This window comes from Scophthalmus maximus, chromosome 4, assembly GCF_022379125.1.
Source record: "Scophthalmus maximus strain ysfricsl-2021 chromosome 4, ASM2237912v1, whole genome shotgun sequence".
NCBI classification, from domain to species: domain Eukaryota; kingdom Metazoa; phylum Chordata; class Actinopteri; order Pleuronectiformes; family Scophthalmidae; genus Scophthalmus; species Scophthalmus maximus.
The window spans coordinates 16,905,001-16,932,686 of NC_061518.1; the positions used below are offsets into that span (position 1 = coordinate 16,905,001).

At 40.9% G+C, this 27,686-nt stretch overlaps 1 protein-coding gene and 1 long non-coding RNA gene across 5 annotated transcripts in view; one reads left to right on the forward strand and one right to left on the reverse strand.

Annotated features, from left to right (window-relative positions):
- Window positions 1–18,219: 18,219 nt before the first annotated feature.
- LOC118302289 lies at window positions 18,220–20,150 on the reverse strand. Its single transcript, XR_004790497.2, has 2 exons — window positions 19,920–20,150; window positions 18,220–19,376 (listed from the first exon to the last, which is right to left on the reverse strand). It is a non-coding gene; the product is annotated as an uncharacterized LOC118302289 (long non-coding RNA).
- A 183-nt stretch (window positions 20,151–20,333) lies between these two features.
- spata17 (spermatogenesis associated 17) overlaps window positions 20,334–27,686 on the forward strand; it is a 36,576-nt gene continuing 29,223 nt past the window's right edge. For 3 of the 4 annotated variants that reach the window (XM_035628726.2, XM_035628728.2, XM_035628727.2), the window contains exons 1-6: window positions 20,334–20,463; window positions 21,097–21,236; window positions 21,649–21,738; window positions 22,998–23,079; window positions 24,485–24,535; window positions 27,450–27,553. In XM_035628726.2, coding sequence (XP_035484619.1) covers window positions 21,097–21,236; window positions 21,649–21,738; window positions 22,998–23,079; window positions 24,485–24,535; window positions 27,450–27,553 — 467 coding nt within the window. In that variant the 5' untranslated portion in view covers window positions 20,334–20,463. The remainder of the gene's footprint in view (window positions 20,464–21,096; window positions 21,237–21,648; window positions 21,739–22,997; window positions 23,080–24,484; window positions 24,536–27,449; window positions 27,554–27,686) is intronic. The other variant, XM_035628729.2, reaches the window with a different exon arrangement.

Sequence of the window (27,686 nt, forward strand, 5' to 3'; positions counted from 1 at the left end):
TATCACAAACTATAGCCGCAGAAAGGACCACAGAATTTAGTCAATACCTCTCTAATAAACTGAATATGATAAGCTTCACAACGCGACTGCGTTAGAATGCATTTCCCTGGGATTCTGTTTCCCAGGTCACCTCATGCCCACTGCTGAGATCTGAGTCAACTTGTGTCACATACAAGGCAGCAGCTTCCTTTCAAGGAAACCAAGGTCATGTTCGATCATGTGGTGGTATTGTGTCTTGGAGTTTCAACATCCTAAAGAGGAGTTTCCACTCTACTGTTAAACATAAATTACAGCGATGGCTGATGTCGACATTTTTTTCTTGTGTGCATAAATCTTTGAATTTGCTTGTTTTTAAGACAACTATAATAAGCCTCGATTCAAAAATGAGACATGTAATGGTATTTTGTATTTTTCTCAAAATGTTCCAAAGATTTATCTTAGAATGTGGAGAAAAGCTTAGAGGGAGACACAACATTTACAGAAAATGTAAATTTACAGTTGAATGAAATATGAAATAAAATTGAAATTGATTAGAAAGGTTTTTTTTTAAGAAAAAATGATAATAAACGCCGTAGAGTAGCAGTTGTATGATTTGTATTGATGACCTTAGAATAATCCCTGGCTGCTTACATGTTCAGTAAATGCTTGAATGTGGGTGGTTTTTCCTGAGGAAACTATTGTAAAATATAATATTGCAATCCATTACTCACACACACAGACAGACACACACAAACACACACACACACACACACACACACACACACACACACAGTCACATACAGTACCAACAGCACAGCAGCTGGCTCAGTGATAAATAGACTTATTCTGCAATAATCAGCACTGGTCAACACAGTAATCACCCTCTCTACTCTTTATAGAATTTCTAGAGGACTACATGATTAATCTAAAATGTGTGTGTGTGTGTGTGTGTGTCCCAGTAGTTACTACACTCTCACAACAGCGGTGGGGCCTCTGCAGGCCCCAGGCCTGAAGCAGCAGTGACAGTGCTGCGACATAACACAACTAGAGAAATGATGTTTTACACATACACACTCTAATATTAAACCTCTCCTAAACGCATGGTTTTCAACTGCATAACTTCCTGCTTTTATCTAATTGGACACTGGCAACACTGATTCATTTTCCCATAGCCTTCAAGTCTTTCTGTGTATGACAGGCTGTTTGGTGATTTAACCTACAACCTCAAAACGTCTAATGGTCCTGTTGCACAGATGCCTTTAAAGTTAACTAATTACCTGATCATTTTAGAGGACTGCTTAGAAGTTCCGAGGATTGATTATTTATGATTCTCTGTGAGCTCCAACACACGGGGGAAGGACTCAAAGGATCGTAGAGATACAGCTCCTAAGGTGTCATGGTGGCAGGGGGCTGTTTTGAAAAAGTGCGACCCTCAGCTAAATTACTGAATTTTGATGTCTGACTTCCAAAGGTCAGATACAAATGACCTAAGAAACACTGCTCCACTGGCACAAGAAGAAAGTGGACTGATTCGAGTGTTTTGAGGTTAATGGTTTAATCATTGCATCACTAAATGTTGAGTCCCGAGAAAAGAATCAGAAGCTCACGTGTCCTGTTCAAAGGTCAGGATGACAGAACCTGAAGTATACCATCAAATGCTTTAACAGACATTGTGTCTTTTTTTTTTTTTTACAGCTACTCGAGTTAAAAGTGATGTTTGGCAATTTTGAGGACGTGGCTTCGATCTTTGTTAGGATCAATGAAATCCAACATCCAAAAACTCAAATGCTTTAAGAAATACAGCTCAACGGGGTCTGATCAGAGTGTAAGGAGAGTTCCCTAACATTTTCAGGTTGTGTGTTCAATCCTTGGTGAACTTTATAAGTCCAACACACAGATGAAAGACTCTGAAGCCGTGAAGCTCAAGTGTCTCTGACCAAATAACTCTGTTCTGAGTTCTGAGGATGGGGTTTCCATATTTATGACGCTAAGTGATATTTTAGGTCCAACGCCTTAAGTGAGGACTGGAAATCTGTCAGAAGGAAGCTTATCCTGTAAGTGGCTCGGTGGGTTGGTTTTAAGGGGCCTGTGGTGCGTTGCCTGGTTCGACTCCTGTGTTTGGAACCTGCAGCATCAAAAATCTGCAAGTCTTGCAAATTACATCAGTTGGAATATCACATGACCTTACATATTTCAGAGACAAAGACCAGGACCTGTAGGAGACAGAAAAATTACACAAAAAGAAATGAACACAAGGAAGAGAAAAGCTCAAATGAAAAGAATGAGAAAGACAGAAATGTGGGAAACAAATGAGAAAGAGAAGGGAGAGAAACAACATGCTGTAACATTGCGTGGAGAGAGTTTGTTGCCACTGAGTGATGAAAAGTCCATTTGTTACAGAACCATCATAAATTATGTCCCACAACGTATGGTAGAGGGGGCACGGGGTTTGGTATGTGTGTGTGTGTGTGTCATCCAGAAATAGGACACCCACCCAGCTCGTCAGACAGCTAACCAAGGAAACAAATAGCCCTCATCGCTACCGGGACAGACCTGCCGCACCTATACCTGCCATTCCCAAGGCCGCCCACACACACGCAGGCTTACTTCACACTCTCTGTATGAGTTCATGGGCTGGCTGAAACTTACGTGCTCTCACTTGAGCCGATACATACAGGGTGAGGAATTTAGATTTCTCACACCAGCAGAAAAGAGAGACATGATTCATTCTTGAAACATGCATGTATTTATTCATATTTTAAGTTAAACAGATAAGGAAGAGGGGAAGACTAACGTACGTAGAAGGAGGCAGTGGAGGACAATATTATTGTAACTGTACGAGGTGTACTGTAAGCTAGAAAGAAGGAAGTAAAAGTTTAACTACTGTACTGTAACTATTTGAGACTTGTTCGCATCATCTCCACAACGTGAATGTGAGTGTGAGCCAAAAGGATTATCACTAGTTTTCGGGACTATCCTGGTTTCTAGAACTTCAAGCAGACAAGAAACATAGATTCTCAAATTGTCATGTAGGAAAAAAAAGATTTCTTTTAAGGTTGAACTAAAATTTACTTGTACAAACTAACAGTCAGTTTCCACGGAAGAACATTTGATAATGACTATGAGATTCACACGCATTCACTCTATGGGGAGATGCTGTGTGCCCTGTTTCCATAGGGTCTGGCCTCTTACTGCCCTGGTGCACAGATATATGCATACACCCAATCTTCTTATCACCTGCTTCTCATAAATCTGAGTAAAATGGATTAAAGGAACTTAAATGCATTCTTAAGTAGGGTGTCCCTTATTCCATTTACTCAGATGTACGATAAGCAGGTTACCACACTTCTGAGTTCTCCACTTGTGTAACCTGATTCCTCTGGATGACCTGCTTTTTGTGTGTGTGTGCATGCAAGTGTACTATGTGCAAAAGATAAGAGCAACATGCTCACTTGACTTTCCCAGACTGAGAATATGTTTTTAAAGTGTATATAAAAAGCCCAACAATCATAATACAGCAGCCTATAAGATCCGCTTCATCCCTGCACACTTTTAAATATGTGACATCTGAGGTGTGCTGTAATCTTCAGCTTGATCCAGTAGGACACAGCCAGAGGTGGCTTGTGATCTTGCCCCAGTATATGATCCCAGACTGCAGAATGCAGCGGTGCTACCTGACTGCCTGTGTCCCTGCTCTGTTTGTGTGTTTACTAATAAATCATCCCATTACACATCATAAGTAGGCCATCATAATTAATTGGCCAGTCGAAAGAAGCTCTGACACACAGCCCCCAGAGGTGAGCAAGCGTACACGTACACACATACTGTAAGTAGACGCTTTCACAGGAGCCAGCAATCACTTGTATTATGGCAAAAGTATGCACACTTAACAGCAAGAAACTGCGAACAATTATGCATATGGACAAGCATGCAATCATGCATGTGCATGGGAACAAAAAGTTTCTGTTCTGCCACATTTGTAGAGGAAAACTTCAAGAACAGTTTGCATCACATCACAGTAAACGCCCTAGTTTCTTCTTAAATTATATTAAAGGAACACTTACTCTTTGTATAAATAGACTGCTAAGATAACAAAACAACATGTTGTATGGAGTCATTTAATAATGTGAGGGGCGAAAGATGCAAAGTCAAAAGAACAAGCAGATTCTTGACAGCATCCTAACCTCCCTCCTTCCTCTACATTGTCTGCCGTCCACCTTTCCCACCTATTGTTGGTACCACACTAAGGCAAGTTGCATGAAGAGCAATAATGCTACACATCCTTGCAATCTATGAGAAGGTCAGGAGGTATTCAGATACATGGAAACACAGGAGGACAATGAACAATGTCCTGACACACACAATCGAGCTCACTGCAGGGGACTTGGGGGTAGTCTGCTCAGTGTGTGCGTGTGTGTGTGTGTGTGTGTGTGTGTGTGTGTGTGTGTGTGTGTGTGTGTGTGTGTGTGTGCATTTGCGGCTATGCACATGAATGCTTTGTTTCTCAATGTCTGCGTGCACGCACATATGTGCCAGCGTGTGACCATGACAACGTCCTATATAACATTAGTGAAAGAGATAGGGAGTGGAAGTGCACGAGAGTGTCAATGCTGAAAAGGAAAAGTGGGAAAGGTGACCCTGGATGGAAGAATGAATGACCTCTGATACCCATCTTTAGATCAGAGGAGAAAAAGACACCTGATTGGGCTTTGAATAATTTAAAGGGACATTCCACACAGGCTTCTAACCCCACCTTCTAACTCCGAGCTAAAATAAACAAATGTTACTCTTGACTTCAGATGAATGGCTGATTCAAACCATTTATTGCCCGTCTGTTGTTCAATTTTTATTATTTTTTTTAAAAGTTATTTGTTATTTCATTAGTTTTTTCATGCATGAAGGAGTTGTTATTGTAATCTGAACTATGAAAATATTCAACAGGGTGATCTGTTTTTTCTAATCAGTCTTTTTGCAGACCTGTGTGTGTCTTGATGAAAACAAAAACAAAAACTGTATGAACCACTGTGGTATCTTGGGTATGTAGTATACAGTATGAACCTGTGATAATGTGTGATCAAAATCCAAATACAGCATATGTTGCAAACATAAAACCAAGAAAAGAAAATCAAACCCCTGCAAAAATGTTCAACACCTTTTGAGCCTGCCATACAGCTCCCATTGAGAGCTCCGACCAAATCAAACGACAAATTGTGTTTTTTTTTTCTTTCTACAAGGTAATAGAATCAATTCCTGCACAGCAACTACTGACATTGCTGATGACTAAATGGCAGTTCATTGACATGCTTCATTTAACACGTCAGCTGGAGCAGTAGCTAAAGACATGCAAAACAAAATGCTAAGTCAACAAAATCAGTCGCCCGTTCATCAAACTAAACCCACTTACTTTCTGTGTGTAGAAAGTGTTGCTCCACTGGGCAGTGGTGTTTGAGAAAGAAGTGGTCATTAATAGCTGATTTGAAATGTTGAAATGCAGCTCACCAAAAACTGTCTGGGAACAAAAATAAGAAGAAACACACTACAGACAACAACACACAACTTGTAAAATGATTCTTATTAATCTATGACGGTGGGGCTGTAGAGATTTTTATAATTTGTTCACATCATGAAACCCACTACATTACCCTAGAAGCTCCAAACACACAAAGCAGATTTATTGGCTTAATTTGCAGACCCTTGCACCCACATATGTGAAAGCGAGAGGAGGGAGAGGAAGAGGGAGGCCAAGGTCAGGTTTAACAGGGTCAAGTTCAGTCCATCTCCCTGCTGCACAGCATTATGCAGTCAGCTGACTGAATTAGCATGACAACCCGATTAAGACAACCCCTTCTCCCCAATTCATCACTATAACACATGCACACGCACGCACACGCACGCACGCACACACGCACGCACGCACACACGCACGCACACACACACACACATGCATGCACACAAGCACCCAAAGGCTACTATACTGAACAAATGATAGATAGATAGATAGATAGATAGATAGATAGATAGATAGATAGATATATAGATAGATAGATAGATATTTACTTCCTGTGTTTGTTGACAGCTGCTGAAGTTCATCATCCAGGGAGTCATGAGAGAACAAGCAAGAGGTGGTGAGGGAGGGGGTACACAATCTCCTCTTCATTGATCAGAAATTCAATTCAAAGTCTAAGTAAATAAGCTGTGCTGCCTGAAGTGTGTATGCCTTGATACGTGCACATACAGTACATGTACTTAAGCCCATACACAGTCACAAAGGTATATGCCTGCTGAACAAAGATACCAGCTAGGTACAACTCAGAAATGACTTTAACCCCCCCCCAAAAAAAATTCAAAACAAATAAAAATACACAATAAAATACAATACTTCAGTCAATACAATACTTCAGAAGACAACACTATTACATTCACTCAATACAAAAGGGCTACTGGAGGTGGAGATATCAATATCTTCCTAACTTCAAATACCAAACTACATTTTGAAACTCAATGATTCATTTTTGCTGTCTATATAAAGCAAAGAACCATTAAAGCAGTTTGGGCCTTTTTCTTGTTGCGCACACTTTCTAATACAGAACCCATTAATGTGAAATCCCCCTTTAATTTGAAATATGAGTAATTTAAAGTTTTCGCTGGAAAATATACTTCCTCTGAAACCTAACTGAAGCACATAACCTTGTAGAGTTGAGAACTTAGAAGCTGCGCTGAGAGCCTTTAACTTGTGACTGCTTCATTTATTAAGCACACTGGAGTCACCAGGAAGTGGTTGGGGTAGATGTTGGGTGTGCAAAGTGCATAACTGTCACTGTTTAGCCTTACACTGAGATTAAACATTAGCTGGTAAAGAAATGTGAAGAGCAACGTGACTAAATTTGAAAAAAATGTTTTGCCACACATGTTATTAGTTAATTTTTTAACACTGAAAAGAATCTGAACCACAAATTAAGTACAAATCATATATATATATATATATATATATATATATATATATATATATATATATATATATATATATATATATATCTGCTTCCTGTCCATGATCCTGCCCTGTCAAACATCTGCTTCTTAGGCTCCAGTAAACTCCTCAACCTAACAACATTAGTTATGACAGACTTAAAGACTGATGCCGATTCAAAGCAACTGTGAAGAAAACTTAATTACATTTTCAAAATTTTACAAAAGAAGAAGAAGAAAATCTTCATCAGCTATGTGACAACTTCCTGACTCACAAAGGAAGATGGAGCAGAACAGAAGTGCACTGCAGGCGACAACTACAGAAACAGAGGCACAGGAATACACACTCATCATTCAGCAAGGCAAAGAGAGAGCGAGGGAGAGAGAGAGGAAAAAAAAGCTAAGTCTAAATTAAGATGTTGGATGCTGGCTTTCCAATAGGACCTTGACACAGCGGTTGACCTACTCATGACAGGATCCCAGTGCTGCGGATTTGGAATTCTATTAGTATTACCAGCTGCAGGGGAGGGGGAAAAAATGTCATGCAGTCATCAGGAAGAGGCCAATCCATAGCTTCTATCCATCAGCCAATTACTGGTGCTAAAGTGGAATTAGATAGGTATTGACAATGAGAGGGGGTGGAGGGAGATTAGGGAGAGAGATGGAAAGAGGAGAGGAGGGAGGAGAGAAGGAGATAAAAGGAGGTGGGAGGAAGAGAGGAGAAGAAAAGAATAAGGAAATGGGAAGGGGCAGAAGAGAGATGACAGGAGCAGGAGAGACAGAGGAGTAAGAAGTGCAAGACAAGATATAAGGCTCGAAGGGAGAGGGATGACATCTGGATGAAAAAGAGTTTGAGAGAAGTGAACGGAGTGATAACTATATCAAAAGATGACGCAGAAGAATTTTCACGAATTTCACCCCACTTCTGTACTACAATAACATTTAGTTATTTCAGTTAAACTTAAGAAAGCCTTAAAGCAACTTTATTTAGCAATATAACACATTATGAAAATTGTAATTGACTAGCACTTTTGCAAGTCTGGAAATTAAACTTAAAATGTCAAAGCAATGAATCCAATCAGACATTTTAAAGAAGGGGTGGGACAGATCACCCTTCAAAATTACATTCAAATAATCAACTGTTTGTTTTCAACTTGGGCTTCATCAAGTGTTGGGTGGAGTCCCGTACCGACAACAACATAGTCTCAGCATTGATGATACATATTTCCCGCAAGACAAGCCTCCGGAGTTATCCCTTAACATGAGGAATGAGGGCAGAGACGAAAATGCAAAAGGAGAAAGTGAGAGATGGTAAAAAGGGAGACAGAGAGAAGAGTAGGGGGAGGAAAAGAGAAGGAAGAGAAAGAGAAAAAAAGAGATAGAATATAAACTCAGAGCAATGTAATGAATTTATGCCTGGCTGGCAGATCTTTATAAGTTATTGGAAAAATAGCTGGGGCGGCGTATTGACACAGCTGGGCTTGAGATCAATACATTGAGAATGGGCAATACATTTTAATTTAAAACTGTTCAAACTTTAGCAGCAAATCCATGCGGCTCAGCCCAGCACACACAGACACACACACACACACACACACGCATGCACGCACGCACACACACACAGACACACACACACACACACACACACACACACACACACACACACACACACACACACGGTTAGGTTGAAAAAAAAAAGCAGCTCATTCAGCTTGATCACAGCACAAACATGCACAAAACACACACACATAGATTCAACGAGACCATGGAACATTGCAGACCGTAACCAAGTCAACTCTTAACTCAAATACAAATACAAATACAAATAAAATACCAGAATTAATGATTATTAGATTTAGGATTTGTCAAAGCGAATGAAATGTTACAATCCTACAAACACAGGGCCTTTAAAGAAAATCAAGGTAAAATACATTTAATAAAAATATATTCACTCTAAAAATAAATTTATCTGAAGAGTGCAGGGCTACGTCATGTGTACTGTAATACCAAAGTCAGTAAAATCACAGAAAAAGAAGAAAAAGGACCCAAAAGCAGCAGTTGTCTGCTCATTCGAAATCTTTTTAGCCTGTAACCTTCTCTCACTTGAGACTTTAGGTGGCATTCATATTGAAATAATAGCATGATGTTATTTATGATTATCTACATCTCTTTTTATGTCAGTGTGAGTATATAAGCTTGTGTCATAGTGAGGGCGCATGTATGTGAAGTTGTGGCATGTGTACTATGTATAAACATAAGCGTGCATTAAAGCCACAGCCAATCTGTAATTAAAGGGCCAGTTTTACCGAGGGATGAGTAGAAGGGCACTTTCGACATCTGTTTTCATCCTTCTCAATTAGCATAATTAATTAACGTTAATCAATCCAAACAAATTATTTTTTAACACCTAGAATAAATCACAACACATCCCTTCGTTCCTGAGCGCTGACGGACCCAGCACTCTGTAAAGCATTCATTGATCACCCAACAAATGAGACAATACTGGGTGATGAGGCTTGTTGTATTGTATTCCTATTGTATTCTGCTCTCTGAAGTCTGACATGGTCCAATATAACCCTGCCACGAACAGATAGATTGTGATTAGAATTAGGTCAAATGAATAAAGACATATCTAATAAAAAGCTGGACAGCGGACAAGGAGGCAAAACGAGTTTTTATTCTTCATTCCGAAGAAATACGTCTCAGAAATAAGCTATCAATCGATTCAATCAAATGAGAAAGCTGATCACATCAGCCATGCAGGTGAACCGACTGCTTATAGATATGTAGATATGTATGAAAAGTGTTTGGAGTATTCAGCACCTGGGACCAAATAAACTAAATGCAGTTTCACCAACTTTAGTTTAACCTGTGGAACAATCAGGAGGCCTGTACCACGGGACTTAAAAGGTCGATAGACGATAAATTCTGTTTTTGAATCCCTGCAACTTTGACAGGTTCATGAGCTGCGATCAAGACAAAATTATACACTAGAGTCATCACGATAAATGAGATGAAGGTTTTCCTTAAGTTTAGTTGTTGCCTGCTCTTATTGGATTTCACGATAGATTATTCAGATCAGACAACCTTCTGGGCAATGGAGCCTGTTGCATTGCTTTTCTGCATGACAATAATGGCTAAATAAACAAATATAAATAAATAATCACGTATCACAAGTACTTTTTTGTTTGACTTTTCTTTCGACTGCTGACGCTTATGAATAATTGTAACAGAAAAGTTTCTTTTGATGCCAATGTCCTGTCAAGGAGCTGCCATCCGCCCAGGAGTTTATGTTTTCACCCCTGTCTGTCTGTTTGTTTGTTTGTTTGTCAGCAGGATTGCGCAAAAACTCCTGAATGGATTTCTGGTGGAAGGATGGGATAGGCCAAGAAAGAACCCATTTCATTTTGGCGCGGATCCGATCAAAAAGGGCACATCCAAGAATTTTTTTTTCACCTCATTAAACATTGCAAGGTCTTTTTCTTTTTCTTTTACTTTTTGGACAATTTCACTGAAATGTATTTCCCAGGCATGGATTTTACTGAGTGAAATCAGGCATATTTAGGGGACTGATATCTATGAGTGTGTAATGTGGTGCGCCTTGATTGAATTCAAGCAGGCTGTTGGGCCTTGTTTTATGTCATCAAAGTGCAGTTTGAGAAGCGATGCCACTAAAAACATTAAAACATGAAGAAGGAAAATGGAAGGTGCTGCTACAAGGAGGAGCCCCTTAACACACACACACCTCACACACACAGAGACAGACATGTACGTACATAAGTTCAATACTGCTACAGCAGCCACACTCATACCTGTACACATGGCTGGACTCGTGTATGGACCCTGAAGGTTTCATGAATAGACAAAGGCAGTTTCAAATGGACTTTGGACACACACACACACACACACACACACACACACACACACTAATATTGTTATATTGCTGTCAGGTTTTCAGTGGTGTGGGTTAATCAGAAAGGCAAGGGGAAGCCTGCTATCTACTCACCACACTGCCACATTTATTGATTCCATTTACACTCAAAGACACACGCACACACACACACACACACACACACACACAACACACACACACACACACACACACTCACGAATTGACACCCATTTTCACCACAAGAACAGGCACCCATAACACCCCTTTAACTATTCTATTGGCCCCAAATAGATTTTCCCATTTTACGCTGTTGAGGCAGGGGAAACACTGGAGCAGAACTGAAAGTGATATAAATGTATCAAAAAACAGATGAACAAACATTGGGGGGAAGATTTATTACTGGGGATTTTAATAAAAATTGGAAGCGGATGAATTGATTTTGGTTTAAGGGAGGGTGTTATAAGGAACAATTTATCGAGAAGGCCCAGGTAAGATGCATTATTTTCCGATTGTTATCCGGCTTCACTGTTTAAAGGGCTGATTTGTGTTGTGTATTGCATTTTATGGGTAAGAAGGAAAGGGGAACTTTCGATGATTTAGGCGGGATGTATTAATCAAAGGCAGCCGGTGTGAACCATAGATCGCCAAGGAAAGGAGGTACAGGTGACAGCTCATTCTGCTAAAGAATGTTTTTGAGCTGCACATCAGCGCTTCTCAATCCCCCTCTCTTCTTTGCACTCTTTCCCCACCTCCCTCTTTCCGCCTCTCTACTGTATATCTCACTATCTTCCTCGCCTCATCATCTAAGTCTTTTCCTCTTCCCTTCCTTTCACGCTCGTCTTCTGTATCCAGGCCTCTTCTCCACAGTTCGGTGCACACTTGGTTTTAATTTTATGAGGCTGAGAGTAGCTTTTAACCATCCAAGCGGCAAATAAACGGGGGATTAGGAGTATTTAGTGTTTTCCTCCTCCCTAAAAGCCCCATACTTCCTCAGTGCTCAGTGACCTTTGCTGCTGCCTCTGACATGTGACGACAGAAGCCCATCACCAGCAGGTTTATACATTCTCTCTGCTATCAGTTGGTGTGGTAATGCCTGTAATGCCTGTAAATGACGTACTGTTTGCCTTTGGACCAACTGCTTGGTTTCTGCTCTGTCTAGCGCAGCTGTCTTTGTCTGGTTATCTTGCTGCAGTTTCCACTGCTTTTGTTGTTATACAATCATATTACTGCGTTGACAATCCATTCTCCATTTTGTTTACATGTCTCTGCTTTTAATTATCGACTGCTGCTGTATGTTACATTGTCTGTTTGAGACACATTTTTAGCTACTGACAATTTTACTTTACTTAATTTGATCAGGATAATCCAAAAGCTTTTACTTCTTACCAGGAAGTCCTTGGTATACCCCCCCCCCCCCCCCCCCCACACACACACACACACGATGAGTAAAGTAATATGTGAACAGAAAGAAGAAATGCTACTTTGCAAAGAGCAGTCAGACAGGAGCTTCAATGTTAGAAACCCCTGCCCTCTATCTAAATCTTTGACCCACAGCAAAACACACACACACACACACACACACACATACACACACACACACACACACAAGCGGTGAAAGGCTATTTGGCCAGGCCAGTCACCTGTGGCCAGGCCTGATTTCTGTTGATTTGAAAGTTAGATTGGTCCTGTGATGAATGGGTCGTTTGTGTGTGAGTGGGCATGGTGAGGGTGTAATGGACTATATGAACTCTGTAACTGAAAAATCTGATTACATTGTGTCCAGATTTTGTATTTATTTATTTTTTAGGTGGGGGGGGGGGGTTGATCTTCATTTTTATAAACTACCTTTCCTGCAAACCAAATTGTAAACCAAATAATGATTTCATTATTAGAAATCCAGGAAACTCCCTTTTACATCTACCTAATATACTTTACGAAAACATTTTGAGGTAATAGTCCAATCAGGAGAAATCGCAATTGTGTGTGGGGGGGATAATGGCCAAAAGGCTAAACCCAGCCAGAGTTCCTTGGACACACACAATGAACCACAAATGCAAGTGTGTTGATGCATGTTATAGTGTGGTCACTAACTACTACCAGTAACTACCTCACATTCAGAAGCATAGTCCGAGTCAAGCACAGAGTTTGTACAAGCATTTTGTCTTATTTGACAAACATTGAAAACATATATATATATATATATATATATATATATATATATATATATATATATATATATATATATATATATAAACTGCCAAATTATGTTCACAGGCACATAAACATAATCACACAATATTATAATATCCACAGATCACAATATTTACATCTGCCCCTTTACTGCAGGCACTGAGATTATTTATTATAATCTCCGCACATTCATTTGTGAGGTCATGACCATGTCAGGCACCACAGCCACACATTGCACAACTGAATCTGGCTGCACCATCTACACATACAAACATTAGATGAACACTTAACTTGAAACACAAGAGGTGAACCTCCACGTGTGCACACACCAGTCACGCCCCCACTCACACCACAAACAGATAAATGGGATGAGGGGCCCCTGTAGCCCATGAATCATGCACAGAGGCCCATAAGGGCCAAAGGTCAAGGTCTTTATGAGGAGCTGAAAGCCCCCCTGCTCTGAAACGGAGAGTTGTAATGTACCTTTTGCCCCCCTCCTTCTCTCTCTCTCTTTTCTCGCTCTCATTCTGGTCGGATAAGAGCCAAGCGATTACAAGATAATTCAGAAAGAAAAAAGGGAGAGTGGTTGTTGTGGCAGTCGGGTGTGGGTTTGGTATCAGTCTGGATTGGGAGGCAAAAGAGGCTGGCATGGTGCTGTCAGTTTGTAATTACTGTATATGTCTATTTATCTGTTTTCCTTTGACCATCGACGTCGTTGGTGCACCCACTGGACCCAGAAACAAGTAACTTCGAAGTTAATTTATAGTGGTGATCAGTGTGTTTGATAATCCCATTGGGGAGTGCAACTCTCTTACTGCTCCTGTAACTGCCAAAACACAGTCAAAACGGTCTTAGTGGGACAAGACTCCACTATGGTGAGCGCCAGAGTCCCTCGCCTTGCTGCGGGAAACTCCAAGCCTGGGCACTGAGAGAGAATCCTGCATGGCCTTCTCTGCGGGATGCAGAGGCAGTTTTTGAATAGACCAAAAGGCTTTTTGTGCAGCCTATCTAGATGATGTCATCATTGTGCATGACAACTGGGAGCAGCATCTGCAGATGGTGGCTGCAGTCCTGGGGTCCCCAAGGCAGGACTCGTGGCAGACCCCTAAAAAGTGTATAATTGGGTGGGGGGAGATTCAGTGCCTGGGGAGCTTGCTGGCCCAAAGGCAGGTGCGCCCCCCAGCTAGATAAGTCCATCGTCATTACAGCCTGCCTGAGGGCCAGACTTAAAAATGATGTCAGGTGGTTCACGTGGCTGGGTGGCCTCTGGCTGTGGGTGTTACACTCTCAACTTTTTGCTGTTGGGCAGACCCCTGATTGATCTTGCTTGGAAGGGAGATCCAGTCCAGTAAAAAGAGCAGAGCCAGCAACCATTAAAGAAGGTGAAAGCTTCCGACTGTTGAACTACTGTTTACCTCCGCAACCATCCTCCATCTATTGTGCGTTAGTATTATATTAAATATATAATAATAGAAAACAATCTGCTTTCATATTTCATCAGAAATCCCTCAATCCAGTATTGTTCCAGCACTATACTGTTTACTGTAGACATGGAAAAAATCCTCTGTATTTCCGCACATAGAATAATATGTATTCAATTCAGAGGGGAAAAAAACAACTCCAGACAAGTTAAGAAGCATGAAAAAATTAACTTTGACAATAGCAACATATGTAGGTACAGATGTTCGCACAAGAAGATCATCATCATCATTGAGTCATCCCACATGTCACTGCCTCAAATAAACAAGGTCCAATGTTTCTGAGCCAGTATACTTTCCTGTGTGCGTGCATGTATGTGAGTGTGTGTGCATGTGTGTGTGTCCCTGTTTGTGTGTCAGGGCTGATTGCTCTTGACTTCATTAATCTCTGCAGTGTGGTTATGATTAGTTCTCTGAGGCATGCCAAAGGACATCTGACACACTCCCGTGTGCTCACACACTCACTGTCAGGCCTGGCCACCTCTCTCGCACAGTCCAATTAGCTGGGAGCAGAGAGAAATGGACTGGGTCCTGTGGTCTACAGGAATCACACAGTACAAAAACATGCTAAAGGTTTGTTATACTAGACACATGAACGTGTGTGTGTGTGTGTATGTGTTCAGAATGTCATGATTGCTGCCAAAACAACTGGGCGGTTTGTGCAAAGTTGAGCTCCAGGAATGACAGGAAAAAAGAGAGATCTATTGTTCACTGGAGAGCTGAATACAGTTCTCAACTGGACTTTCTCTTGTGTATGGAGATCATGTGATGATTGTCAAAAGATATGACCTTCAGATCCACGTTTGAGACTCCCGTAAGCCTTGTCATAGAGGTTGTTGCTATCACTGTTAACATGATATGGTCTGTCATTTGTGCCATAAGTGATAGAAATATAAAACATGTACGTCACCCCTCATGACTACTGTGGTCACTAGAGGTCGCCTAGAAATGAAATATAACTATGGGTCGTAATAAGCTACTTGCAGAGACAATATTTGTTGTTGTTTGCTACAGGAGGACTGTCCCAAGAGAAACAAAAAGGCAGAGGTTTGTCTTTCAATGAAAAAGAGAGAGAGATGGTGCAAAGCGTTCAAAAGCCTGGACAGACAAAGATGACGCTTGGGTGCAATGCAAACCAGACAGAGCTCACAAAAGACAGACAGGAATCAGAACAAGAGAGCAAGAGAGGCACATATTAGCAGCTGGGTGTGGGGCAGATGAAAAGAACAACTGAAGTGTAAGTGGTGAAGTGCTACAGAGACACAGAAGATGGAAAATCCTCAGAAGCATTCCTGCTCCCTGCCATGATCAGACTATGCACTGGATGATTTATTTTCCCCATGCAATATTGAGTCCATGGAGAGAGAAAAAAAATCTACATTCCATTAAACTACTGAGGGTCTTATTTTGAAAGGGGAATGTGATTGTCGGTGTGGGTGTGTCGGGTTAATGGAATGGCCATGTGATGTGGCAATCATGCAACTAAAAATATCTCCCTTTACTATTCTCTTCTTCTCCCCTTTGTTTGCTGTTATGTTGTCTTTTCCCCCAACTTTATGTAAAGAAAACATTATTATTTAAAAAAATCATTACCCCAAAATACAAGAGACAAACTTTTTCAGCCACATTCACTAGGCATTTGCTATTGATACACACTATCCTTGTAGTAATACATGTTATTGAGCAAAGTTGCACACTGAAAATCACTCTGTATTTTGGAGCTGATTTGCATGTACTTTTGAGGGGATACTGTGCGAAAAACAGGAAAAGATCCTAAGTATGTCTTTGGGTTGTGTTGGGTTAGGGTCACACAATTTGTGAGTGTAGGTTTTGAGATTGAGATGGAGATTGGAGCTGTTATAATTTGATTAAATATAGATTCCCGTTTTAGCATTATTACAATTACATTTTTTTTCAAATCCAAATTAGGTTTGTAATCCTTGCCTCGACTGTCTGCACAGAAAACATTCTGCCACAAATGAATCTGTGTGCATGCGTATGTCAACACAGACAGCAAAATGACAAATTATTGAGAAGAAGAATGAAAGGAGTAATGATGGAACAATGATGCCACATGTGTACTGTAGCCTCTGTGTGCGTGTGTGTGTATGTGTGTGTGTGTGTGTGTGTGTGTGTGTGTGTGTGTGGTGATGAATCTCTCATTGTGACAGTGGGGCCGGCAGCAGCGAATGTCCTTCTGGGTGGGACATACATACACACATACCCAAATGCGTGTGCGCGCACACACACACACACACAGACACACACACTGAGACACGCATACACAGATGGAAACGACCACACTAATGGATCACCCCTGTCTGCACGCAATCCGCCACAAATAATGATGAACCACCCCTGCATTAAACTATTTTACACAATGCTCAATTCATTTCTTTCTCTCTCTCTCTCTCTCTCTCTCTCTCTCTCTCTCTCTGGGTATAGGTGAGCTAATAAAGGTATGATATTTCTCCTCTAACACCACAATCATAGTTTTTATCCATTAGTAGGATATTAGGGTGGGGAATGAGGAAAGGTGGCAGGGAGGGGATGGGATGGAGAGGGAAACGGAGATGGCTTCAAATTGGTTCAAGAGCATTGCCACTGTAAAAAGTAACTGCAGCCCCAGGTTGGAAGTATGAAGGAGCAATATGCATAGTTTGGGTAAAAAGACCAGGGCTACCCCCCAGGCCACTCTGAGGTCTACATTAGCGTCGTGTTCTGGTTCTATCCCATAATGTCTCTTACATTTTAGAGTCACACACATGACATCAACTTATATTAGAGTTGCTTTTATGTGTGTCTGGTGGGGAATTTTAACTGTCTCAAAAGAAATGAAAACATCTCTTGTAATGAATAGAAAGAGTTAATTAAACCGTTTCAGCAGACACTCAACTCATTTTAGAATAACAAACATTGTGCAACCCTTCTTTGTCTTTGTCCCTGCATGTTGTAAAGTTTAAAATGAGCATTTCTTCTGGACATACTTAACATAATGCTATCTATTGACTCATATGTCTTGCCTTTAAGTGGAGTTGTTTTGGGGACAGATATTTAACTGTTGACTTACAACACTTTAAAATTATGAAAAAACAGAGAATACAAATAAAATATCTAATTTGTACACTTTTTTAAGACAAAATTATCCAACCATTATAAAATATATACGGTTAGTTACTGGGATAGGAATGTAAATTGGCATATTATTGGCATAGTGACATTAAAAGACAAAGTAAATAAAAAAGTACATACAGCCATTTTGAATGGGAACAGAATTCTTTGCAAACATTTAAAATGTGATAATATTAAAATCTGATCTATGGGCTAAGGACAAGGTAAATCAATACGTAATAATCTTAATTGTAGATGTAATTTTGATTTAAATTGATTAATTTCCTAATTTATGTACATTTTATTAAGTTTTGGATCAAATTCATCTATATTTAAAAGAAAATAATTGAACACATTTACTTTGTTTATTAGTGGAATGTAATGTGTTCATTTAATATATCTCCAATGTGTATCATGCTATTAAAAGGTATGACAGTGACTAAGAGAGTTATTTGACAACAGATGGTTCAAACCTCCTTTTTTTGTCCAAAACACATTTTCCTGCTTCACTTTGCTCAGTGTGGTAGAGAAGAGAAGAAAGAGTCATTATGGATTTCAATTAAGCGATCCCTGGGCAAAGAGGGATGCGTCAGACTGGGGGAATTAATGTGCTGCGGACAGATGTTTAATAATAATGGCCGAACTGGCCCTGCCGAGAAACACACATTCCATCCGCCGCACCATTCTGTGGCTGAAGGAGCACGCACGCACACGCACACACGCACGCACGCACGCACACACACACACACACACACACACACACACACACACACACACACATACAGGCCCACATACACTAGACACAGACACTAACATATAATCACTCATAAAACGACACACACAATAATTGTTCATACACATGCATGGTGCAGAGAACACACACACACACACACACACACACACACACACACAGGTTTCACCACTGGCATGTGTGTGCATGTGTCTTCATGACCAGTGCTGGCCACAGCGCATATGGCCCTCATTTAGGAACAATGGGCATTGAGAATGACTGGTTGGATGAGCTTCCTGACTGTGCGAGGTGACTGGAAGCATGTTAAATGACATGCCCCATATGGAGAGATGGAGCGAGGCAGACAGAGAGAGGGAGCGAGAGAGAAAGTGAAAGAGAGAGAGAAAGAAAGAGAGAGAGAGAGTATTCACGAATGATGCTGGGTAAGGAATCATTGCCTCACCGAGCAACAAAACATATTTTGACTGAAAAGGGGATGGGAAAGAAAAGAAAGAAAAAGAGGAGCAGAAGTGGAGCAAAGAGGGACAAGTAAGTGAGGGGGACGATATCAGAAGAACTGCTTTGATGGAGGAGTGTATTACAAGTGTAGAGGGACGTGGAGATGAAGACGATGGTCTGGCTGGGTCTAGAAGTGGGTCATTAGACAGAGTGCAAACAGCGGGTCTTTTCATGAAGTGCTCTCCCTCTCCTCTCCGTGTTGTTCCCTCACAGATACACACCTGGTGTCACCTAATCAGTGTTGTGGCAGGACGAATGGCTTCGAGCCGTCCTCGCAGTCTTGTCAAAAAACAACACTTCCCTAAGAATCTCTCTGTCTCTCTATCTCTCACTCACACGCGGCCCTGTCACAACAACATTTCTGCAGTAATTACCGGGGTGGCCTCTCTCCTGCTGCCCCCTCGATGGATGGGCTGAGCCACCATGGGTTCACCCCTCCAGCCATTACTCTGCCGAGGACGTCTGCCTACTGCTCTTCACAACTGTGGTGGCCCTCAGACGGCAAATTGGCCTCCGAGAAAGACAGAGAGACAAAATAAGATGCTCCACAAGCACAGTGGTTTACAGAGAAGCAGGCATACCTGCGCACGGACATGAAAGAACATTGGAGACAGATACACACACATGGAAACACTCATTCACTTTCGCTATTTGTCCTTTTCCTGTCTCGAGGGAGTAATCTATAATACAGACAGTCCTTTCCTCCGACCATTGGCTTGACAGATATATTTTCTTGCACGGATACAAAAGTGAACGCGCGCGCGCACACACACACACACACACACCCTGCTGAGGTGATCATTTTGACAGGTAAATATGGCTGACGTGGACTAGAAGAGTGAAGACGAGGGGACATGGGGAAGGAAGAGTGGGGAGAAATAAACTGATAACTGTACGATGAAGGGTGATAACGTCAGGTGAGGGGGAGAAGAGATGGAGGGATGGACGTAAGAAGGGAGGCAGCTGGCAGATCAATACACAGATCCACAATCTGCATCCAGAGAGCAGGCATTTTTAAAGTGTCTATTCTGGGATTTTTTTTCTCTCTCCTAACCTTCTACTATTTGCACCATATTCCTGCTTCACTATACGTCGAGTGCCGTGATGGAGGAAGAAGAGAGGCCAAAATAAACAAAATGACATTTCTTGCAACAAATCCATCTTAACTTATAAAGACACAGACAGCTCTTTCTTTGTTATAAATTGGCTTTTGTGTTCATGATTTATCACGAATACTGATAAATGCTAAAGAAAAGTTATTTTGTACAACTTTTAGCCCTCTATAAAGTTGCATATGCTGAGCCAGTGCTTAAGCATGTTAAGTCTATCATTCTGTACATTTTAAAATAGATTTGTTTTTCTCTTTAGGGGATATGATGTCATCCCTCTTGATGCAATGATCAAAAGATCAAAGGGACACACAGTCCTGTGATTTGGGATCTCATCGCATATAACAGATAGTGAATCCTTTCAGAATCCCATTTATTAATTATAATGGAAAAAGAGGCGAGAGACTGAGTAACTTGAACTAATATGAAAATACAAAACCGGACCGAGACAAGCACGATTTCTGAGGCTTGTCTGAGGCAGACAGCAGGGTACTGACCACACAATTAGAATGAGCTTGTTCATTGGGTCACCGCTTGCACTTGCGTATTGTCACATCTCCTGGAATTTCTTTGATTTTACACGTTCAAAGCATTTAAATGCTGTTTCATTTAAATTGGGTTAGAGTTAGGGTTAGGGTTAGAGACTGAAAAAGGGTTTGTTGCTGTACACTAAATTTAACATTGAAAGACAACGAACAATATATTGGTTTTAAAAACAAATAAAAACTGCATCTCCCTCTCTTCTTTTGCTTTTGGACTGTATGAATGAGACTTAATAATTAAGTTTATAGTAGAAAGACAGTTATGTCCTAATTTAACTGAATGTTTTGACGTTTGAAATTAGTTTCTTGGTTGAAAAATGTGGAAGGAGAAGAGGGCCAAAATACAGGCTGACATTTTTTTGGTAGAATAACATGTGACACCAACAATAATAATAATCATCATCATCACCATCATCATTATAATAATATAGATTTGGATAACAAGAGTCAATGACTCAGCATCCACATGTTTTGAAGATAAGATAAAACCAACATATTAAAACCAAAACCCACTGTTGACACGTGAAGTGAATGTTTTTTGTGAGGAAGTGGTGTGCTGAAGAAATGTCCCGTTTCCTAGATGACAGGGAACGCGTCTCCGGAAGACAGCTGCGTTGCCACGGCAACGAGTAAACTCACGACCGAAGAGGACATGGCGTCGCTGCTGAATGTAAAAAGTCAAGCTGAGGAGTTCCAAGGGGAATACTTCTCCAGAAACAGGTGCGTGTCTTTTGTATGCGTAGTACGTTTTGCTCGGTCGAGACGAGCATTGTTAGGTAAAGTTAAAGTCAAACAATGACGTCACCTGAAATGTGCGCGTGCAACTTTCGTCGGGTAGCCTGCCGCCAACTAGCACGGCATGTTTGTAGCAAACGTTAGCTTCGATGCTAGCTGTTGTCGCCTACTGGCTTGCTCGCGGTGTATACTATTGTTAGAATTCACAATGTCACTTTTATGCATCGACAGTGGTGCCTCGGCGAAGTTAAAATAAAACACTGTAGTTGAATAATGAAAGTCCAAAGCAACCCGTGTGCAACGCAAGCGACGCACGTCACGGTCTGGCCGTGAGCTTCGCTGGCGCGGGCAGGTAAAGAGTGCGCTGTTCAACTGTCGCGTGTCTTGTGTGCGACAGCCGAGCCGAGGAGAGCAGGCGGACGGAGAACCGGGCGGCCACCCGGATTCAGAGCTGGTTCAGAACATGCAAAGTGCAGGCTTACCTCAGGTATGACGTGTGTGAGTGCATGTAATATAATCATAGTATTACTGTTGTGTATATAGCACCTTTCAGAAGTAGCTTCACAAAGTGCCTAAACAAAAACATGCAAATCACAGACAATTCAAATCAGCATTCCAACAATAAAACGGTTTTCAGGTCACACATCTGTGTAAAAAGACCATAGAAAGAGACGAACGAAAAAAGATGGGCCACAGACACGATAGAATAATAATAACAATAATATTTTTTTAACAAGCCTTAATACTCTATATACAAGTTTACAATTTGCTTTTTCCTTTGGAAGTTGAAAAAAAAATGCAGGCAGGACTCAGTTAATTTTAAGGAAACCCCTGATACCTGCTCACTCCCATAATTATCCCACTTCAAGAGCTTTGCAAATGGCCTGGAGGAATAAGTGTCGCTTGCACTCTGTGCCCCTTGCACACGCACGCATACACACACCCACCCACACACACACACACACACACACACACACACACACACACACACACACACACACACAGAAATGAATGTCTCTATCTCTGTGCCTCCTCCAATGCTGTGACCCCAGCACCATTCTGCAGGGTCAGCAGACAAACTTCCAGACAGTAGGTTAATTCAGATTACTTTAGTTAATTGATCAATGCGTTAAGTGGATAATTAGCAACAATTTTAGCTGCCTGAGTGCAACGGCGGGGTTGTGCTATACCTACTATAAGCATTGATTTTCTGGGCATATAAATGGCCTTTTGGAAATTGATGGCCTCACTGGAGGCGGAGGATCGCAGTGGACTTGCATTTAGAGTATGTTTGAAGATGAATACAAATTTGCACCACTGACTTAAGGGGTTGAAAGGCTCATCGGACATGATCGAAAAGCCTGGAGGAGCAGAAATGGTGTGTGTGTGTGTGTGTGTGTCTTTGTGAGAGCGTGTGTTTGTAAGCATATTGTTTCCCTGACCTTTTAATTGAAGTCCTTTACAACCTATCATTTGTATACAGAAAATCACTCTTTTCTTTATTGCCCCCCCCCAGAAAAGAGATCACTTTTTTGTATTATAAACATATAAACATTTTTGAGTTTTATAGATTTTTGGTTGGTTTTTTTTGGGCCTCAGTTCTGAGCATTACAAATGATAAAATGAAGAACTACACTGTTTAATTTATCTCCATGTGCATCTAGATAACTTTGTTCTGTGTTTTTCTCCATTTAAACTACTGAAAAATATCCATCCAATCATCTCCCCAATATGACTTTATTACAGCCATCTGCACAAGAAAGCAATCATTATACAGAAGACATGGCGCGGCTTCACAGCAAGGGCACGTTTCAGACAAATGGTGAAGGTAAGCCAGAGCCTGGAAAGGCTATAGATATATTGATTATGTTATGATAGCATGCATTAGAATTCAATTGCTGTATTCCTAAGTCCCTGCGTCTGACCTTAAGAAATGTAATTCACTCATTACACATTGGGAAATTAGCACTTAGGAAATATGATGCAATGTGATAAGGAATTCCATCTATATTGCAAATCCTGGGATGCATATAGAAAGTGTGTGGAAAAGGAAGAGAGAGCAGGATGTATGTATATATAAGTATCTACTAAACTAAACTAATGTGTGTGTGTGTGCGCTTTAGTAAAACAAGGCCCCATTTTTAGCATATTGCCTCCAACTGCTTCTTAATTGAACAGATTGTTGATACCGGATCCAATACCCAGCGCTCTCACGTATAATTTTCCCCTGGATTGAGTTTTGTAAACGTATCACAACAAGCTATTAATCATGCCTGTAAATTGACTGTTTGTTAAAGCATAACTGCCAGCCACTGTTTGGGAGGCGTTCAAGAATGGGAGAGGTGTGGGGGGTGTCACAACACACATATGGACTAAAATTAGGCTGTTTGGTCTCATTTGGAAACAGACGAGCACTAATTTGAATCACTCAAAATTGCCACAGTGCACTATTTTGAATTAGCCCTGAGAGATTCTGTTCTAATCCCTTTTCTCTCTCTTTCTCTCTCGCTCTCTCTGTCTGTTTCCCCCTCACTCATGTGTAGTGTGACATGCACTAAACCTCATCTCCAAACATCAAGCTGAATTTACAGTCTCCTTTCAAGTCTTTTTCTGTCTGCCCCTTCCTCTCTTCCCTCTCTCCCTGTCGTTATTAAAACAGACATGTTGAGATATGAACTCCTTTTAATGGCCGACTCTCCAGTTTGCTTCTGAAATGTGCCCCCAGTGGTCGGCCGAAACGTTTTGGTGTGCGCCGGCTTGTCGGGCTGCACTGCTGAATATGCTCAGGCCTTTTGTTAGTCTCTTCTGGCAGTGCTGTCATTGATTATGAAATCCAGAGGAGAGCGTTTGGCCGTCATACATCTCCATTAGCGCGCTGCTTGACTACCATAGATTTTCTTGGCCCTTGTCTGCGTTGGTGTATTAAGAGAGTATCGTCCTCCCCTTGATACAAAGTCCCACTAACCACTCTCTCTCTGTCTCTCTGTCTCTCTCCCTCTCCCCCTCTTTCCCTCTATTCTCCTGACTTTTCACCATTCCTCTTGTCTCTCTTGCTTTCTCTCTCTCTTTTGCTGCCCCCCTTCAGTCCTCCCTCCCTTCTCCATTGGCCTTATCTGTGCTGCCTCTGTGCAATGTATTATGTATAAAGAGCTCTTTATCTTTGATGTCTGCTGTGGACAGATCAGAGGGCTGGGAGACAAGGTGTAATGCCATCTTTTCCTTTGTGTTCACAGGCGGCATATTTTATCATGAAGATGAATTTGTACGAGGAGATGGCGGTCAGGGTAAATATCACCACAGTGTCTTGTTTTAGCAAATGGAGTGTCGTGGTGGGGGGACTCTGTTTCGCTCTGCGCTGTGAATGGGAGGCCCTATGAATAGCAGCCTGTGAGCGCTCCACCACAACATTTCATTGCAGAAAAAAAACGTATTTAACCATTCCTTTAATCTGACATACAGTTAAGGTATTTTACCTGGACTCCATCTGTGCAACACAAGAACAGAGGCAGGAGTTCATTTAAAAGGTTTATTCTACCAATGGTGAATTTGTGCTCTGAGCATGTGATGATTCCAGGTTGAGTGGCATTCTGTAGTTTGATTTCCTGAGAGCAGACAGGCAGGTGAGCAAGAGTTCCAGGTTTACAGTTATGGAGCAGGTAGTAATGAACAGGTCCAGGGTTCAGACGAGACGGCAGGGCAGGCAGGCAGGAAATGGTGAACCTCTGGCACAGCAAACAGATCTAAGAAATGGTGCTGAGGCAACAAACAGAATGCATTAAAAACTAAGCAGACAGGACTGGGCCGTTGCGTATCTACCACTTAAGGTGACTGAACGATCTGGCCTAGTCTGGTTGAATGAGCCAAGGTACAAATAAAGCTAAAGAGTGGTGGCTTTGTTGCTGGAAGAATCACACGTGTGCAGGTGAGGTGGGATCAAACCGGCAGATTGATTGGAAATACACACAAGACACACTCAGACGGGACCAGGAACAAAACAGGGTCAGACAACACACAAGTTGGGAAAGACACAAAGGCAACAGACACTGAGGCCAGACATCATTACACATGCTGTCTTTTTACTTACATTTTAACATGTGGCATTATGTTGACATCACTGCCAGTTTCATTTGCAACATATAATACACAAAAGAAAAAAAAAATCTGATAATGCTATTCTGCTTTTTTAAAATTATATATTTCTATGATGTATAATCCTTCCGTTTTTGCACAGTGTTTGGTAAAAAGGCCTCTGAATAAAAGTGCATTCCCACAAATGCAATCATTTATATCTTGCTCAGTTTTAAATATTAACAATCTTTTTTTTTGGTTCTCATACCCATCGGGTGTTCCACTTCTCCCCCTCAACAGAAACTTATAAATCATAGCACCATGGTTGTGAATTATTCTTCGGCATTTTTACACACGGACATTGCACAGAAACCTTATATTTTTACAATTCCATATAACCTAGTGTTTTGGCTTACAGTTTCATTCTGCCTAAACCATTAAAGGGTTTTATAGGCCAACAAAAAGTATCCACTAGTGTGTTTTGTAGATGGTGTGTCATTTTCCATAAGTCCAGTTGGTTCCAATATTTTCATATTGGTTGAAAACCTTGACATTTATGGCTTTGAGTTTTAAACTTGATATAAACCCAAGCATATAAAGCTGACCACCACGAAGTTGTGTCACATTATAGGAGAGACATGGATCCAGTCTAGAGTAGTGTTTGACCCAGCTGCTTTAGGTCACAGGACGAAAGGTGATATTACAATGCAGAGCAAAGTGGAAGCTTCTGAACTTAGAGACCTTTATTACCCTTGTGTAAATAACCTGTTTCCTATAGGAAGCAATAGGATTTTTAAAAGAACATGAAATGTATTGGGAACATAGCATCTCAGTGGTTTGATCCCCACATGACTTTTCTGTGCTGTCTGCATTTTACTCTGTTGTTCTGTACCCTTTACAAATAATAAGGTATGCCATTTTATTATTTGAAATGAAAACTAATTGCTGAACCTGGACCTGTCTATTTTATGATGCCACCTGTTGAAAGACTTAATGATACAGTAGGATTTATCATATATCATGCAAACCATTAGCAGCATTGTGATCTCATCATCTGCAATCTCAGACTCTCAAATCTCTGCAGATAGATTGGTCCTTTGAGCAGACAAAAAAATACTCTTTGTTCATGTGCGTGAAAATGAAAAAGAGGCAAAGACCCTGTGCTAAAGTAAATGAAGGACAACTGTGATCACAGACCATCTTTTACCAAAGAACTATCAAATGTGTAAATGGATAGAGAGAGAGACCGAAAGGGAGAAACAATCATCTCCGATTCCCCTCGTGACATTTCTTTTGAATCAATTTTGATTCAATTCTTTTTTTCTCTCTCCTCTCCTGTTGTCTTTATCATGACATGGTGGCTAACAGAGGATAATGTATTAGGGTCGTAATAGAAACCAGTGTTTACATAGCGCTCCCTGGACTTGTATTAGATTCAACAGCATTGATTTCACTAGTCAACAAAGGTCAGCAAGAACTCAGGAGGCGGCAATTACTTTATTTAAAATTATCTATTGACTGGCAGATCAATGCTAATTCTCATTTTGCTCTTTGTTGTTTTTTTTTTCGCTACCCTCTGCTCCCTTCTCTCCTCTCCTCATCCCTCTTCTCATAGTGTGATTATTCTTTTACCTGCCATTGTTTTAATCTCCTAATTAGTCTGAAGGACATCCGCCTCCTTGCTTAAAAATGGTCCACTGGTGTGTCTGGGTGTGTGTACTAGCTAATCTGCAGCCTCCAGAATCAATGTAGACTGATACAGTTAAATATATGAAGCTGTGACAGCTGTCTATTCCACCTTGGACTGTCCCCTCCAATCATTCCAGGGGGAGAAACAAAAAGGACATGCATGTTTATGAATAGTTAAATAAGTTTTATCCCATTTACATGTGTTAATACCATCTTCAATATCATCTTTTCTATGATGGAAGAGCAAAAAAGGCTAACAAATAAAGGAACTAACAAAAAAGCAGAAACATTAAGACATGAGAAGACAGTAACATCCCCTTGACTAATAATTTCTGTGTGAAACATTTGAATTTTCATGTTTGTAAATCATGAAGCATGAAAGTTATCACCCAACCACCTTGTGATTAAAAAAAAGCTCTGCCATGCTTTAATCCCTCACAGATCCAGCGGAGATGGAGAGGATTCTTTGTGAGGAAATATGTCCATAACTTCTATGCACGCAAGAGATACCTGGAAGGACTTTCCATAAAAAATGAACTTGTCAGGTAAAAACAAACATCAGGGAGACATCAGTCTCCTGTATATGAGCGAGTTTGATATGACAGCAATTGAATGAATGCCTGCTCCTCCTTTGCTTTCTTTTTGTTTGAGTGTTGTACAAGTTGGTACACAATACTT